Source organism: Procambarus clarkii, chromosome 30, assembly GCF_040958095.1.
Source record: "Procambarus clarkii isolate CNS0578487 chromosome 30, FALCON_Pclarkii_2.0, whole genome shotgun sequence".
Classification (NCBI taxonomy): Eukaryota; Metazoa; Arthropoda; class Malacostraca; order Decapoda; family Cambaridae; genus Procambarus; species Procambarus clarkii.
In genome coordinates this window covers 19762449-19780381 of record NC_091179.1, presented here as the reverse complement: position 1 = coordinate 19780381, position 17933 = coordinate 19762449, and the positions used below count along the sequence as shown (strand labels likewise).

General features: G+C 50.0%; 1 protein-coding gene across 6 annotated transcripts in view; it reads right to left on the bottom strand.

The window, feature by feature from the left end:
* Positions 1 to 17933, bottom strand: part of LOC123765426 (protein fem-1 homolog C) — a 103588-nt gene that overhangs the window by 41267 nt on the left and 44388 nt on the right. Inside the window, exon 1 of one of the 6 annotated variants that reach the window (XM_069334015.1) lies at positions 16505 to 16526. The exons of 2 other annotated variants lie outside the window; for them this stretch is intronic. Coding sequence is in view for 3 of the 4 variants with exons in the window: in XM_069334011.1 (XP_069190112.1) it covers positions 9125 to 9373 (249 nt within the window). In the remaining variant the exon portion in view is untranslated. Of the gene's footprint in view, positions 1 to 4721; positions 4951 to 9124; positions 9408 to 16504; positions 16527 to 17933 lie in introns of those variants that run through there. 3 more of the 6 variants (XM_069334011.1, XM_069334012.1, XM_069334013.1) reach the window with 3 other exon arrangements.

Sequence of the window (17933 nt, the reverse complement as noted above, 5' to 3'; positions counted from 1 at the left end):
GGCTGGCAGATACCAAACGGCTGGCCCCAAACGGCAGCGTTTGGGGCCACGGAAACCCTTCACTTTCCTATCCTGCCTCACCTCCCTGGCAGCCTATATTCCCTCTCCTTCCTCCCTTCACCACCTGCCAGAGATGAACACTTGTCACTTGCCAGACAACACCAGGCGCCCTCAGCACCTCCTCACAGCCTCACAGCTCGTTAGGAAGTCCCCCCCCCCCCAGGAAATAACCCCCAGGAAATAGCAAAACTGAGCCCCATCAACCCCCAGGAAATAACACAAATCCACATTCACATACGAGTGGCCGCTAAAGACAATGACTAATGTGCCGTAAAGCAACACATGTTACAACGCTACACAGTAACTCGTGTCAATATGTTCAGGAAGATAAATAGAGATCAATCAATGATATAAAATACGTCACACGTCACACTGAGAGGACCAGCATCACAGGTGATGGGTTGGGGGGGCCGGGGGGGGGGGGAGTTGCATTAGCCGTGGTGTGGAGGTCAGTGTGGAGGTCGGTGTAGAGTAGTCAAGTGGTGTAATGTCACCCCGGCCTCCTAATACACCCTCACATTGTGCCCTATACTCCGCATAAGGTAAAAAATGTTGAACTACAAAATGGTAGCGGGTCGCGAAATTGACGTTCTGTTCCGTTTATTTTATTTTTATATATTAGAGTTCTTACGTTGTTGTAAAGCCACGAGCACCCACAGCGTTACGGCCACGTCCTTAATACTAGTTTTTCAAATGGAATACGGGCCCGCCAAATTGTTTGACAACCAGGTACCCATTTTACTGTTGGGTAAACAAGGGCCATAGTTAAGGATTGGCGCCCAGTCAAACCTCCCCGGCCAGGATACGAACCCAGGACAAAGCATTTATTTTATTCCAGATGTTGTGATGATTGTATTTTGAACATTCATTATTTTGTTGAAGGATTGTGTGGTGTCGGGTGTGGTGTAGGGTGATAGTGAGCTTGGTGTAGAGGAGGCGGCGGTAGGAGCCCCACAGCCTGTCACTATCACCTCACTCACCAGGAGCAAGTAAAGCATTGTGTAACTGTGAACCATCAAAGGTCACCTCATGTTTACTGCCAACGTATTTCCTGGCCAAGTGTGCGGGTGTAGGCCGCTGGTGCCCCTGCCTACTGAGGCCTGTGTGCAGGCCTACGCCACCACCCATTATTACCTGCCCAAGTGCGCATGTGTAGGCCGAGGCCACACGGCCTACTAAGGTGGTGTGGAGAGTATGAGCTCTCACACAGCCCCGCTCCTGTGCCAGGTATGTCTACTACGGGCTCACCCTAGCCCGTGCTACTTGGAACTTGTTCAGAGTAGCTGAATCTATAACAAGAACGTATGAGGAGGAGGAGGAGAGAGAGGTAGGGGTGGCGGGTGGTGGTGGTGGGCGGCCGTGGGGTTACCTTATGTGGGTTAGCCGCTTCCTGCCCTCCTGGTACTGGACCACCTTCCTGGTGGTGGCGTCTCCTTGGTGAGTCCCGCCGCTGTCACCAGGCCCGTCTCCCTCACCACCACACCAATACCAGTAACTACCACAATTATCACCAGTCAAATTACTGTCACATATCAACGTGGTTTGGATTTATAGATCAATGTGACACTTGTATAATTATGACAGCTTCCACCATATATATAATGACACGTCCCTGTCATCAGTACCCAGTGGCGCTGGGGGGGGGGGGGGTTACCCAGGACGCTGTACCTCACACCATCAACATCCAAGGAGAAGGATCGCGGCCCAGGAGCTGCAGCACACTCTGGTAATTAGTAACTACCAAACCACCTCAAGAACAGCAGTAATAACCAGCATGTCTCACTAAGAGCAATAACGACCCAACAACCTCACACAGACCAATCCTGGAGTATGCGGCCCCAGCATGGAGCCCGTACCTTGTCAAGCACAAGACGAAGCTGGAAAACGTTCAGAGGTATGCCACTAGACTAGTCCCGGAGCTAAGAGGGATGAGTTACCAGGAAAGGCTGCGGGAAATGCACCTTACGACACTGGAAGACAGAAGAGTAAGGGGAGACATGATCAATACCTACAAAATCCTCAGGGAAATTAACAGGGTAGACAAGGATAAACTATTCAACACTGGTGATACGCGAACAAGGGGACACGGGTGGAAACTGAGTACCCAAATGAGCCACAGAGACGTTAGAAAAAAACTTTTTCAGTGTCAGAGTAGTTAACAGATGGAATGCATTAGGCAGTAATGTGGTGGAGGCTGACTCCAAACACAGTTTCAAATGTAGATATGATAGAGCCCAGTAGGCTCAGGAATCTGTACACCAGTTGATTGACGGTTGAGAGGCGGGACCAAAGAGCCAGAGCTCAACTCCCGGAAGGTGAGTACTAAGAAGAGCTGTGAGGACCGAGAGGTGTCAACAGGAGGGAGAAGTGTACTGGACCTGCACTGAACTCTGATATTCCAGCGAGCGTCCACCTTGTCCTTCCTCACCACTACACAACTGTACAGTAGTGCTGGACCCCACCACTAGCGCCGCCACTTGTCTTACCTCACCACCACCACTGGGGAGGGATTGGTGTTGCCTCACCACCACCACTGTGGAGGGCTTGGTGTTGCCTCACCACCACCACTGGGGAGGGCTTGGTGTTGCCTCACCACCACCACTGGGGAGGGCTTGGTGTTACCTCACCACCACCACTGGGGAGGGCTAGGTGTTACCTCACCACCACCACTGGGGAGGGCTTGGTGTTGCCTCACCACCACCACTGGGGAGGGCTTGGTGTTACCTCACCACCACCACTGGGGAGGGATTGGTGTTGCCTCACCACCACCACTGGGGAGGGCTTGGTGTTACCTCACCACCACCACTGGGGAGGGCTTGGTGTTGCCTCACCACCACCACTGGGGAGGGCTTGGTGTTACCTCACCACCACCACTGGGGAGGGCTTGGTGTTGCCTCACCACCACCACTGGGGAGGGCTTGGTGTTACCTCACCACCACCACTGGGGAGGGCTTGGTGTTACCTCACCACCACCACTGGGGAGGGCTTGGTGTTGCCTCACCACCACCACTGGGGAGGGCTTGGTGTTGCCTCACCACCACCACTGGGGAGGGCGTGGTGTTACCTCACCACCACTGGGGAGGGCTTGGTGTTACCTCACCACCACCACCACCAACGGCACACTACCTGCACAAGGTTCCGCAGTTATACTCCTTAAGCCCGGCCTGGGGCCAGGCTTGCCTCGGACCAATCAGGCTGTTGCTCGGAGCGGCCCGCAGCAGGTTCGCATATTGACTACAACTCGGTTGGTCAGTCACTTTTTGCTGGAACTTGTATAACTGCTTCCTGTACCACCAGCAGCACCATCCCATACAACTACCATACCCACCACCACTACCCCACACCACAACCCCGCACAACTACCATAACCACCACCACCAGCACACACAACTACCATCACCACCACCACCACAACCATAACCACCATCACCACAGCCATAACCACCACCACCAGCCCACACCACCACAAGGACCTAATAGGAACTAGTAACATCAAGGCTAACACGTGCTAAAGGTTTGTTCAATATATATATTTTTTCCTCATCTAATAGTGAGTTAACATGACAAAGAGCCCCCTCCCCCCCCCCCCCAGGAGCCGGGGTCCTGCTGGGCGGGTCCACACACTGCCACCGTCCCAATATTTACCAACTGGCAACCTGTATAGTAGGTACGACTTGGTAACCTTCACACTGGCTCCCTCAAAACAACGTATCTGGCAACCCTGCCCACATTCAACCCAAGGGAAATTCATTCAATATTTGCCATCTGGTATGTTCATACAATATTTACGGTACCTGGCAACCTCGCCACAAGCCATACACCCCCCCTACGACACCCCCACACGTAAGACACATTAACTAGGTGAGCGCAGCCACCTGGTACAATTCCCGTACCAACCATGAACGAGTTGATGGAAGCCTCTCTATATATCCCACGCTGACAACTGTGGACAAGTTTCCCCACCTCCACCACCACCACCACCAGCACCAGCACCACCACCACCACCACCAGCACCCCCACCACCAGCTCCCTCCACCTCACTGTTTACTAACTGGCAAACCCTCTTACACGGAAGTCTCAGGTGAGCGGCGTTGGCTCCACCACCACACACCTGAACCACCACTGGTAGACTTACCTGCACCACACACCTGAACCACCACTGGTAGACTTACCTGCCCCACACACCTGAACCACCACTGGTAGACTTACCTGCACCACACACCTGAACCACCACTGGTAGACTTACCTGCACCACCACTGGCAGACTTACCTGCACCACACACCTGAACCACCACTGGTAGACTTACCTGCACCACACACCTGAACCACCACTGGCAGACTTACCTGCACCACACACCTGAACCACCACTGGTAGACTTACCTGCACCACACACCTGAACCACCACTGGCAGACTTACCTGCACCACACACCTGAACCACCGCTGACAACATACACACCTGCGGAGGGAGACACGTTATCATAAACCTTCCTTAAAGGCCGCACCAGTACAAGCAATAGTGTTATTTAATCCATTTACACTCTTAATTATAATTATTACTACAACTGCCACATAACCACTATCACGTCACTACCAATAACAGTGCTACCATGTCACCACATGTGACAATACCTTCATCAAATAGATCACTACAACACTTGCCTGGGAGTGTAGGTGTTGTTGCATGGTGCAGTGGCAGTGTCGGGTTGGGTGTGACAGAGGCAGCAGGCGGAGCAGCCGGCCCCACACCCCCTTCAACACACATATCATCACATAACACTACACACACTCCTACACCCCAGTACACTTAACTCTTCCACTTAATCAAAACACACAGCACATCCACTTAATCAAATTTCCCGTGAACAATGTCTTCACCTTTCCGTCAAATATTTCCTGACTGTGGTGTCACGCACAGCCCCTTACACGCACTCTTGGGGTCACCCTACACGCACTCTTGGGGTCACCCTACACGCACTCTTGGGGTCACCCTACACGCACTCTTGGGGCACGGACGATAACAAGAGCCTGTAATAGGTCTGGGTATTATCGCATTGTCTACCACAATACAGGTACTCATCTCAAGCTTGTGGCATCGGCAAGGCACTTGAATCTGTGCTACAAGGCAGTTACCAGTATTAGCACAGAGAAGCTAGATAACGTCCTTGCCTCATGCAGGAGAGAAAAGGCACCTGCACTAGTGACACCGGGTAAGGCACTTCAACAAGCCAGCGATAGTGGGCACGACAGTCCAGTACTGCCTGTACACAGCAACGCGACGAGCGAATACATTCCACCCGCCAGAATATGGCACTGTGCTCCTACGTGGAGCAGGTGGGGGTGGTGGCACACGAGGGAGGGAGCAGCAGCCCCGGTGATGCCGACGACGAAGGCACTGACGAGGGTCGGAGGTGGAGAGTGCCTACCCGCCCGCACGCCTCCTGCACCTCCGTGGTACTGGCGTGCAAGGAGCAGCAACAGGTGATAGAGACCGGTGAGGGCGTGGGCGGTGAGGGCGTGGGCGAACTGGTCTTGGGTTGCAGTGGGAGCGAGTAGTCTCGCCCGCGCGCCACACCCATCCCAATACTTCCCTTCTTACTAACGTCACAAGCAAAACCTTACCTTTTATCCATCCAGGCAATACACCTTTGCCTTAGCTTTTGTTAGACGATAACATAAACGTTTGAACTTGAAGATAATCACAATGTAGAGCTAGGTCAACAAAGACAATGTAGAGCTAGGTCAACACACACACACATGGTATGGATCAACAGCAATAAAAACGTTGGTGTATACTCCCACGACAGCAACACTCGGCCTTCATCTGTTCTTTAATGAACATAACTGAATACTTGGCTGGATGGTATAATTAGTGTGACAAGACCCTTGCACACTAGACACTTGAGGGCCAGGCGGCACCCTGAGGGCCAGGCGGCACCCTGAGGGCCAGCTTCCACACACCAGCTCCACCACTAGCAAAAACTTGATAGTATTACCAGCCAAAACTCTTGTCAATGGTGCCAGTCGAAGCCTAACAGCAACAGAATATGTAAGAAATTTGTCACATGTCAAGTCTGAGTGCCACTTAGACTTATAGGGACCAAACTGTAGCCAAGTCTGAGTGCCACCGGAACATGACCTGAAGCACTCATTACCTGCCAGGAGTCGGCACTCAAGGCCGCAGTGCCACAATACAACCACTCAAGCACCATCACAACTGCTGCTCATGTTGTGTGGCATCTACCTACCTGCAGGCTGCATTGGTTCCGGGGATCAGTGTCCCCGTGGCCCGGTCTCTAACCAGGCTTACAGGTTGTTGGTCTAGTCAACCGGACTACCTGCCGCATTGCGCAGGTCGACGTAGGAGTCACAGCTCGGTTGATCATGCACCTTTGGAGGCATGTATCAAGTTCCATCTTGAAGACAGAGGAATGTCAGCCTTGTGTTTAGAAGATGCTTGCACTCCACAATGTGTATAAGAGTTGGTCTCTGTCCGACGGAGTTTGAGCCGGTTCCAATAATCTACATGTTTTACTGAATGGATTCGAACAGAAAAAGATCCCTGCACGTTCTCCAGATCAGCAACGTCTCCATTTGTGAATGAGGCTGTTAGTATGCAACAACATTCCACCCTAGAGAGCACTAGTGTTTTAAGAAGTACCGTAACTAATTTTTCATCTCTCGTTAGAAAGGTTCTTGCTAACCAGTCTATCATTTGTCTTACAGTTAGGTTAATGTGTGACAACATTTAATGTCTTCGGGGATGTATTAAAGTGGAGATGCCACCACTCTACTGCGGAGGACCAGCAGAGAGAGAACCACAGGGCGGTGACACCCACAACCTCCACATAATCCTACAACAAAGCTCTACAAAGCTTACCGATAACAAACTTAAATGATAGCAAATATCAACGATGCCTCGACAAGAGCCATCGTTGCTCTAAGGCAAAAACTCGTACACTAGATCCCTATGTGTAGTGGAAGCGTGTTGAACAGTCTCGGGCCTCTGATGTTGATAGTTCTCTCTTGAACACTGTGAGGGGTCGGCCAGTTATGCCCCTTATGTGTAGTGGAAGCGTGTTGAACAGTCTCGGGCCTCTGATGTTGATAGTTCTCTCTCAGAGTACCTGTTGCACCTCTGCTTTCCAACCGGGTATTCTGCACATCCTGCCATGCCTTCTGGTCTCGTGTGTTATTTCCGTGTGTAGATTTGGAACTAACAATTCTAGTATTTTCAAAATGTAAATTATTATCTCTCTCTCCAGCCTGCGCTCTAGGGAATGCAGATTTAACAATTTTAGTTGGTCCCAATAATTTAGATGTTTTATTGAGTAGATTATGGCACTAAAGGAACTTGACACGTTTTCCTGGTCAGCAATTTCTCCAGCTTTGAAAGAGGCTGTCATTGTGCAGCAGTATTCCACTCTAGAGAGCACTAGCGTCTTGAGAAGTATCACCACCGGTATGGCATCTCTTGTTTGCAAGGTCCTTGTTAACCAACTTGTTATTTGTCTTGCAGTTGCGACAGCTACTTTATTATGTTCTTTAAAAGTAAGCTCTTTTGACACGATTACTGCCAACACTTTTATATTGCTTCTCTTCCAATAGAGAAGACTGTTTATAAATAAAACTTGACTGTTTTATATGTAGTTTCTGTTTTGATATTTGTAACCCAGGACTGAGCGAGGCATTAAGCCTAGAACCCACGACTCAATATAGGAGGAGTAAGCCCCACCCACCGGAAGTTGAGCAGGCGATGAAGGAGCGGGGAAGGAAGGGAGGAGTGACGGGGGGTCTCGGTCTTCCAAGAAGGCCACAGTTCCAAGACATCAACCTATGGCCCAAGTAGCTGACCTATAAACCCACCAACACGTGACGTGCACAACCGCTACTGCAGCGTGTGCACCTCCCGAGTCTGCCTGTCACTTGCTGCTGCTGCTGCCCTCTGCGGCCTCGCAAGACAACACAAGTCATCACGTTAGCCAAGAAAAACAAAGTCATGGATAACAAAGGTTAATGAAAGCATATATCAATGATAGCAAAGATCAACGATATTAAACACCAACGATTGCAATAATATCAAAGGTCAACGAAGGTTTTCGACAACGACCTCTTGGGAAAGAGCGGCTGAATACACGACACACATCACACATGATGCTAACCCCAAGACCAGTTACACCACCGAGACATCACAGCACACAATCACTGCAACAATCACCACCCGCACTTACGGGAAAGGTGCGATCCAGCGGGGACGATTCACAGTAAACCTCAGCACCCAATTACTTGTGTAATGAGAGGGTGGGCCGGGCACAACACTGGCTTCCTGCCGTCTGCCACCCCGCCTGTGTCCTGTGCTCGGCCTCCACACAACTCTTACACGCTTCCCAGTCATTACCTGCTCCCAGTCATCTCTGATCAATGAAGCTATTTGTGTTAGTGACCTTTGGGTCACTAGCCTCCACTCCACAAGCACTCCCCCCCTGCATCAGTGTTCTCTAATTGTGCCTATATCATCCCTATTTTGCATTTAGTGTGTTTTACACTTTGTTCCATAAATTTCACTAACAGCCCCATTCACAGCTGCAGAAATTGCAGATCTGGAGAATGTGCAAAGATATTTTACTGCTAGATTCTACTGAATATAACAACTAAATTACTGAGAAAGTTTAAAATTTATCATGCCTAAATCTGCATTCGCTAGAGCGCAGGCGGGAGAGATACATAATAATTTACACGTGAAAAATAGTAGAAATGCAAGATACTCACACTGCCCAAACTTGCACACACAAATAACACCACATGAGATCAGAAGGCATGGCAGGATGTGCAGAATACCCCCGTGGAAAAGCAGAGGTGCAATAGGTACTCAGAGAGAGAACTCTATCAACATCACAGACTGTTCAACACGCTTCCACTACACATAAGGGGCATAACTGGCCGACCCTTGACAGTGTTCAAGAGAGAACTTGATAAAAACCTCCAAAGAGTAAACTTTTTGGCCCACTTACCAACCAGGAGGCCTGGATAGAGACCGGTACTCCAAAGGCGGGCACAACATTTACCTGGAATGGGTTCTGGGAGTTCTTAAGACTTCCCAAGACTGTGACTTGTAATAATTGGTCCAAAAGACTGTTGTCTGGAGCGGGCTCGCAGGCCCGTGTATCCACTACAACCTGGTTGGTTGGGCACTTCTTGCAGGAACTCTTGAGTTTCTTGATGAAGTCCGCCTCCGTTCCTGTAATTAATTGTTGCAATCTGATTGTGAATGTTTGGAAGGTGACATTCCAGTATCCCCCACGTGAACGACACATCTCTGGTCTCCGTTCCTAAGAGCTACCGAGTACGTTCAAGTGATCTCAGTAGGTTGTAGGTATTATAGGATGTGTGTACACCTATACTTGGCCTGCCTGGAAGGTGGACGTGGCCACATCACTATAATCAACAACCTTCAAGAGTATCATCACCACGATGAGCCCCTCGTGTCGACAGTTCTCTCTATTCATCACATTATTTTCTGGTTAACGCTGCCAACATTTGGTGGGGTGACGCCACTACTCCAAGATGGTGCACTTGGTCACTCCGCTCCTCCAACACACACTTGTTTCCTGCATTAATGTTCCTCAACGGTCAATATAAACTTGCCCGCTGCCCACCGCAAGACTATGCTAATATGCGCTTGTAATGTTACGTCATCAACCGCGGCAATTTTCGTGTACAAATTTTGGTGTTAAGGTTAGAGGAGACGAACGCGTGGGTTGTGTTCCAGACTGTATATGTTATGACGATGCCAGAGCCACAGAGCGAAGAGCACACTATGGGACACCATCTTACCGTAACCTACTGGCTTTACTCTCTCTATCATACCATTCTCACACCCCTTCCCCCTACTTTAATGGTGGTTGTGGCCACCCACCTACCACTGGTGGTGGGTGGCAGGGGAGGGAGGCAGGGTGGTGTATCATAGGGAGAGGTGTATCAGCTGATGAAATGAAAGAGAACGCGGTGAGCAGTCTGCGTGCCGGCCCCGCAGGTGTGTACACTACCACACACCTGCCGCCACCACCACCACCACCAACAGAGGTGGGCCAGTTATGGCCGTTATGTGTAGTGGGAGTGTGTTGAGGTGTTGGGTGAGCGTGGCCTCAGTCTCCAGGTGCCGGGGCAGCTCCACACCTCACAAGGAATGTTGGAGCTTATCACTGTTGTTTTGGGGTCATTAGGTGAGGAGAGCCAGTCACAACCGGTGAATTACACTCACATCCGCACCACTTCCTGTCCTCGCCCAGCCTGCCTGCCTCGCCCAGCCTGCCTGCCTCTACCTGAGCCTTGCCACACCTCACAGTAACCACCAGTTCATCCTCGCCGGGTTTCATCATCAAATCTTTACACAAAACATAATTTGTTTGACTTATAGAGTTAACAATACCAGACCCATCAGACACCTGTATCAACACCTGCACCTGCAACCAACTGTACCAACACCTGCAGCCATCTGTACCAACACCTACTTTAAGCTTACCTGGAGTTGGTTACGAGGATCAATGTCACCGCTGAACGGTCTCCAACCAGGCTGTTGGACGCCGCCTAACGCAATCTGACCGATACAGCCCAGTGGATCAGGCACCTTTCCCAGGTATTTATCAAGTTCCCTGTTGAACATGGAAAGCGGTCGGGTGGATGTCCCTTCCCTTATACTTGCGAGGGAGATGGCAAGTTTTGGGCCCTTTAAGTTTACATAATTGTCACCTACATTCCTACTACACATCTTATTTTCACTGGACTGTTTTACACACTGGTTAGGCAAGGAATTATTTCAATGACCAGCCCGTCTCTATAATATTTTCCAGGCGTAAATTATGATCCGTCTCTCTCAAACCTCAGCTCCAGGGAGTACATACAATTTGAGGGATTGCGAGCGTTCGACTAACTAGTTTGACTGAATGTATTGTGTATAAGCTGGGTGTGGGAGGTGTGGGGGGTGTGGGGAGGTGATTGATTGATAAAGATTAAGCCACCCAAGAGGTGGCACGGGCATGAATAGCCCGTATGTGGGGAGGTGTGGGGAGGTGTGGGAGGTGTGGACACTATTTACCTGTCATCATCCTGGCATGTTATCCGGCCAAACATGAGGTAAGAGGCGCCTGCGGCACACACACCTCAGATGGCACTGTTGGCTTGTGCTCCAGACCTCCCATGCAAGACACGTGTTGACATGTATCATCTACCCCCAACCACCCATGCAACACACCACAACCCTGTATGAACACAACACAACACAAGAAAGCCTCACACTAACACTCTAGCACGTCACACCATCTAGGGGTTGTGGTCGTAGCATCTCACACTCTCTCTCAGCTTCTCTACTGTCTTCTACACAAGCTAAAAAAGAGGCAGGTGTGTAGTGGGGCCAGTAACGGAGGCAGGTGTGTAGTGGGGCCAGTAACGGAGGCAGGTGTGTAGTGGGGCCAGTAACGGAGGCAGGTGTGTAGTGGGGCCAGTAACGGAGGCAGGTGTGTAGTGGGGTGAAGTGAGAGCATGGAGAGCCAGAGTGACCCAGGGTGGGAGGGCCGCCACACCCGGGCCGTGCTGGGCTCAACATGTCAACCTTCACGTTAATAGTCTGAGGAACAAAGCTGTGCCGTCGGCACGTGAAGGACAAAGGTCTGACAGCGACACGTGCGGGACAACAGCGTCTAGGATTAAAGCAGCGAAGCCCAAACGTCTGCTACCAGAGCCCCGAGCATCTTGAGTGAAACAACCGGAACTTAACATCTATAGAGCCCAGCACCTGGACACAAACGTGTCAAGTTAAACAACTTGGGGAAACAAATGGTTGACCCACATTTGTGCTTCCGGTTCATATACTGGGAATATATTTGACCTAACGAACACCGTCCGGCCGGATGGACGGGAGGGCCGGCTACGTCAGTAAGATCCAATGCGCGCTCTTTCACATCCTCACTCCGACTACACCTTATCTACTACTACATTTCCTGCAAGTGTAATTGCGAATGCTCGCGCACTCATTCCCCCCCCCCTCTCCCCTACCCCCAACAGCATATACCCCTCTCCCCTACCCCCAACAGCATATACCCCTCTCCCCCACCCCCAACAGCATATACCCCTCTCCCTCACCCCCATCAGCATATACCCCTCTCCCCCGCCACCAGTACAGCCCCTACCCTCTACACCCCCACCCTTACACTGTCCCCTTCAGAGACAATGAGACAAGTTGGAGAAGGATGAGGAGTTACAGGGAAGGTGCACTTTTTTCCCTGTAACTTGATGACATCAAGAGACACTTAAACAAGTTCTCGCAAGAAGTGCCGGACTGGGGTCGTAGTGGATTTATGGGTCTGCAGGCCGCTGCAAGCAACAGCTTGGTGGACCAAGTTATCACAAGTCGAGCCTGGCCTCAGGTCGGGCTCGACTTGTGATAGCTTGGTGGGAAGTATGTAAATGATGTTCTACAACAAACAGAGTCACTCCTTCCAATGCTGACGATGCAAAAAATTATGAGGCGGCTTAATGCAGACAAATTCCAGGACAATCTAACAGAATGGTTCAACAAATGGCTACTAGAGTGTAACTCAGGTAAATCCAAAGTAATGAAACTAGGTGGCGAGAAATTAAATCATTCAAGAACTGTGTAGAGAAAGATCTGGGAGTTTAATTCACACCGATGGTGTCTCCTGAAGCCCACATCAAAAGGATATCATCAGCGGTATATGCTAGGTTGACCAACATAAGAACTGCCTTTAGAAATCCGTTTATGGAATCATTCAGGACCTTTGTGTATCACATACGTCAGACCAATCCTGGAATATACTTATCTAGCTTGGCGTTCTCATCTAATCATACACATAACGATGTTGTAGAAACTTCAGATGCATTCATGAAACTTCATGCAGACTCTAGAACTAAGAGGCAAGAGTTACAATTAAAAGCTCCATCAATTAAACCTGACATCGTTGGAAGACAGAAGAGTTATAGAAGACCCGATTATCACACATTTGCAGCAGAAATGATAAGACAAACAAGGACATGCTATTTACCATGTGTGGTACTCCAACAAGTACACACACACACACACACACACACACACACACACACACACACACACACACACACACACACACACACACACACACACACACGAACTATTAAAATGAACTTTAGAAAGCATTCTTTCAGTGTTAGAGTGAATAAATAGACTGCCGCACGTACACACCGTTTCCATTTAACTGGCACAATTCAATTACATTTGGAAGGAAATATGTAAAACATTTACAGGCAAACCTGAAAAGAAAAATGAGGTAACTGTCAATTCCGCTGGAAATTGTGAAGCCCGGCCGACGGAACACCGTTACCCAGACCTCTTGTAAATGTAGCCAGCACCAGTGAACACAAGTTGGATATGGTAGTGAAGTAGCTAAGTTTGTTACTTCAAAAGGAGGTGGGGTGGAGGGGGGGGGTGTAGTGGAAAGGGGTGTAGTGGTGTGGGGGGTGTAGTGGAGGGGTGTGTGGACAAAACTCGTCCCCATGGCGTGCACTACCGACCCAAACACTGGGAAGAGAGATGCCAGGTGACTGAGGCGGCGACTGGAGCACCCTGAGCTGGAAGCAGCAGCTGGGAGCCCTGCCAACACCTGTTAAAACATGTGGCTGACGTGTTGAGGAGATGGTACACTGGGGTCGGATCCGCCTCTTTTGCATTTGTGGACATGGGAAGGTGGGAGTGGAAGAGCGCCCCGTAAGATCCACCAGGAGAGGAAGAAGAGAGCCACAAAGAGTTAACCCCAGGACTAGAGGGCCAGAGCCCCCCCCCCCTCTCTCCACCCATCAGCTGCCTTAATACAATTATCAACAGTGGGCGGTAAGCCTCTCCCCCAGCAGCAGCAGGAGCAGCAGCGTGTGGTGCAGATGGTGGCTCCTACTGCTGCTGTGCTGCTGCTGCTCCTCCTGCTGCTGCTGCTGTTCCTGTTGCTACTGCTGCTCCTCCTGCTGCTGTTGCTGCTCCTCCTCCTGCTACTGCTGCTCTTCCTGCTGCTGCTGCTCCTGCTGCTGTTGCGGCAACACCAGCGCCACGCCCTCACTCTTCACTACGGGTCCACAAACAGTGTGTCGGGAAAAGGCTTCTGAAGGGGGTAGCGGAACCGAGTACAACTGAATCATCGACAATTAACAAGTGATGAGTATCCTGATTAGGTAATGTTGTGTGCGCCACGAGAGTGAGTGAGCGGCCTTGGCAAACACCGCCACCACTCCCCCCAACCTGGCTCTCCACACAGCCATCACATACTCGCTAAATTCTCACATAAAGATGCGATGAAGGATGAGTTTAAAAAATATTTTCATGTTGAATTTCCCAAAGTCAACTGGGGGTGGGGGGGCTGAGCGCAGGTCTGCACCTTGAGTGCATAATGGTTGGCAACCACTGTTCTAAAGGAAAACATAACAGAAGGTAGCCCAATAGTTTCAATGGTAGGTATGACAAGAGACACGTGGTTCGGGAGATACTGCATCATACAACTGAAAGCTGGTAAGGCGGGGTCCGAGAGCTAATGCTCAACCTTATACTTGTACTTAGGGGAGTGTACAGGAGATATTCCAGGGGATCACACAGCCTCAGAGCCTAGCATTACCGAGGTTAAGCTAGGCTAGGCAAGGTAAGGCTAGGTAAGGCTAGGCTAGGCAAGGCTAGGGTTAAGCTAGGCAAGGCTAGGGTTAAGCTAGGCTAGGCAAGGCTAGGGTTAAGCTAGGCAAGGCTAGGCAAGGCTAGGGTTAAGCTAGGCTAGGCAAGGCTAGGGTTAAGCTAGGCTAGGCAAGGCTAGGGTTAAGCTAGGCTAGGCAAGGCTAGGGTTAAGCTAGGCTAGGCAAGGCTAGGGTTAAGCTAGGCTAGGCAAGGCTAGGGTTAAGCTAGGCTAGGCAAGGCTAGGGTTAAGCTAGGCTAGGCAAGGCTAGGCAAGGCTAGGGTTAAGCTAAGCTAGGCAAGGCTAGGGTTAAGCTAGGCTAGGCAAGGCTAGGCTAGGCAAGGCTAGGGTTAAGTTAGGCTAGGCAAGAATAGGTTAAGCTAGGCTAGGCAAGGCTAGGGTTAAGCTAGGCTAGGCAAGAATAGGTTAAGCTAGGCTAGGCAAGAATAGGTTAAGCTAGGCTAAACAAGACTAGGTTAAGCTAGACAAGGCATCAAAGACTGGTCAAGGCAGACACGTGTTGGTACAATACAGGTGAAGACACAATATCAATACAGCGTGGACTTGAGCCAACTCTCCCATAGTGAACTCCACAGACACCCACTAGGGGGGGGGGGGGAATAGCTCAACACAGCTAGCAATCACTAAGGCCACTAACCGCTGGTTCCCAGGTGCTGGGCCAATCATAACCACACAGTCAACCCATAAATTAGGAGTAGGTAATCGACCCATGACGTACGGGTGGGAGGAATGTCTGGCGGTCATCAAGCCAAACACTGGAGGCAACACCTGCTCAACAACAACACCTGCTCAACAACAACTAGTCAACATGGTTGTCACTTGCCACAAAGAAGACTCCGCGGCCAAATCACAACCTTTACGACCAAGCGTCACAACTCAAGAACCAAATGAGTGTTGACAAGTCATATGCCATAAACCTACGAGGAAAATTATACCATACATCACAACCAACAAAGTGGACCATACAAATGAATCCCCTAAAAACTAAACCCGCAGTGTTCTACACAACCTCCCCTCATGCTAGGCTAGTTAAAGCGGCGACTGACCCCCCCCCCCTCTCCAAGGCCAAAACGCATTCATCAAATTGTGTATTAAAATAGTTTTTCCCCTGTGTAATTTAATACTATCATACATTAGTTATACGCACAGTTAGGCGTAAATTAGGTGTTTAGGTTCTGTTTGCCAATTATTTACATTTGAAGCACGTGGGTGAAGCAATTGCCAAGTTGCAATTCGAACAGAGGTCGTCAGCGAAGCACTGTTCGAGAAATGTTTGAACGTCACGTGTGTAAATAATGCGGTTTTTATTCACGACCAAAGGTGTTGGCGGTTAGGTTAACGAGTAGTTGGCCTTTGTTAACGAGGACGGGGTGTTTTGATGAGCCTCGGGCCAGGCTTGAATGAGTCCAGCGGTGCCGTCATCAACACGGTGGGGATGTGAAGGTTTAAAGTAACTGGGCCGGGTTACCCAACCTGAGCGTTGAACTGTTTCCCACATCTAAGATGGTTCTCCACACTGGTATAAACACCGTGAATGTCGCTCCTAACACCTGCGGCAACATGAGACAACATCCCAGACGTGCACAAGTATGGTGATACAAGTGACAGGTCACTCAGGAGTAACAACGGAACGAGGAAGTGGGAGAGAGAAGGGGTGATGGAGGAGGGAAGTGACCCCAAGCTCTCGCCAAACAGTAAGAAACACCAGCCAGGAAGCCTTCACTATACCTGGAATGTACCTGGAGAGGGTGCTGGAAGTTCTTTATTTTTCTACTCCTAAGACCTGCCTGGGGCCAGGCATGACTTGTAAGAACTTGGTCCAACAGACTGTTGGTTGGAGCGGCCCGCAGGCCCACATATCCACCACAACCCTCCACACCTATTGTACCTCTACTCTTCACGATCTGTTCTGCATTTCCGACCATATCGTTCAGTCCAGCATATTATTTTACTACGCAAATTAAGGACCTGGCCTTCCAGCATCTTCCATGTATATATTATTTGATAGCTCTCGCCTCTTTTTCTTGGAGAAAATATGTTTATTATATTTTTATATTTTGAGAGCTTAAGAGACGGTCCCAATAATTTAGATATTTTATAATGACTATACGTGCCGTATATATTTACTGTATTCTATTTCAGAAATCTGTGATTTCAAAAGGAAAGTGAGCACCGAGCAGTGCTCAAGGCGGGAAGGCACAAGTGATTTGAATAGCAGGAGCATTGTGATGGGACCCCGGGGTTGAAGGTTCTCATAATCTATCCTCATCATATTGGTGGCTGACGCTGGCTGCACTAAGTTATGCTGACTAAACATTAGATCACCTCACATCATTATTACCAGATCTTTTACATGTCTTAGTTCTCTGAGATGTGATTGTCTTCTACCATATATTTAGTTCATTACTAGCAAGGTGCTGTTACCAGCCCAACACACACACACACACACCAACTGCTGCCAAGGTCGTATGAGCGCGTGTGTGGGGAGTGAGGCCAGTGATGGCCACTCACCAACACCACCATTGATACCTCAAAATAAACACACGGCCACTTAAACACAGTTCACAAGTACTGTTAATGGGATACACTAAAGCTTCACTTGGTTCACCAGAGCTCAGCGGGGCTACTGGTGCGCTACAACAGTGCTCCTCCACCTCCACAACACCTCGCCAACAGTTCCTCCAACACTACGCAGGCAGACTGGACGGCTCGAGACGTCTCCTCCCACCCGAGGTCCGCCTGTCACCACCAGCTCTAACTGGCTTCATAATTATTCTCCACTCTGAGTAACGCAGCCGTCCAGTAACGGTCCTCCTCCACCATCCGGCTGGTGCAGCTGTAGCTGTGGCTGGTGGAGGAGCTGCTGACCCTGGAGGAGCTGCTGACCCTGGAGGAGGAGCTGCTGACCCTGGAGGAGGAGCTGCTGACCCAGGAGGAGGTGGTGGTGCAGGGCAGGTGAGCCACAGGGCTGCGAGGAACACTCCACTATAAGGACAGTAAACGTGTGAACCAACAAGAAGGGCAAATATAAGTAACTCAATCCAAAGTCTATTAAGCAGATAAGACTCCATTAGACGACCGATATTTAGAAAAGCGGGGCCCAGGAGCTGAGGTTACGTAATCCAAACTACATTGTCATAGGTCTCAACAGTGAGAG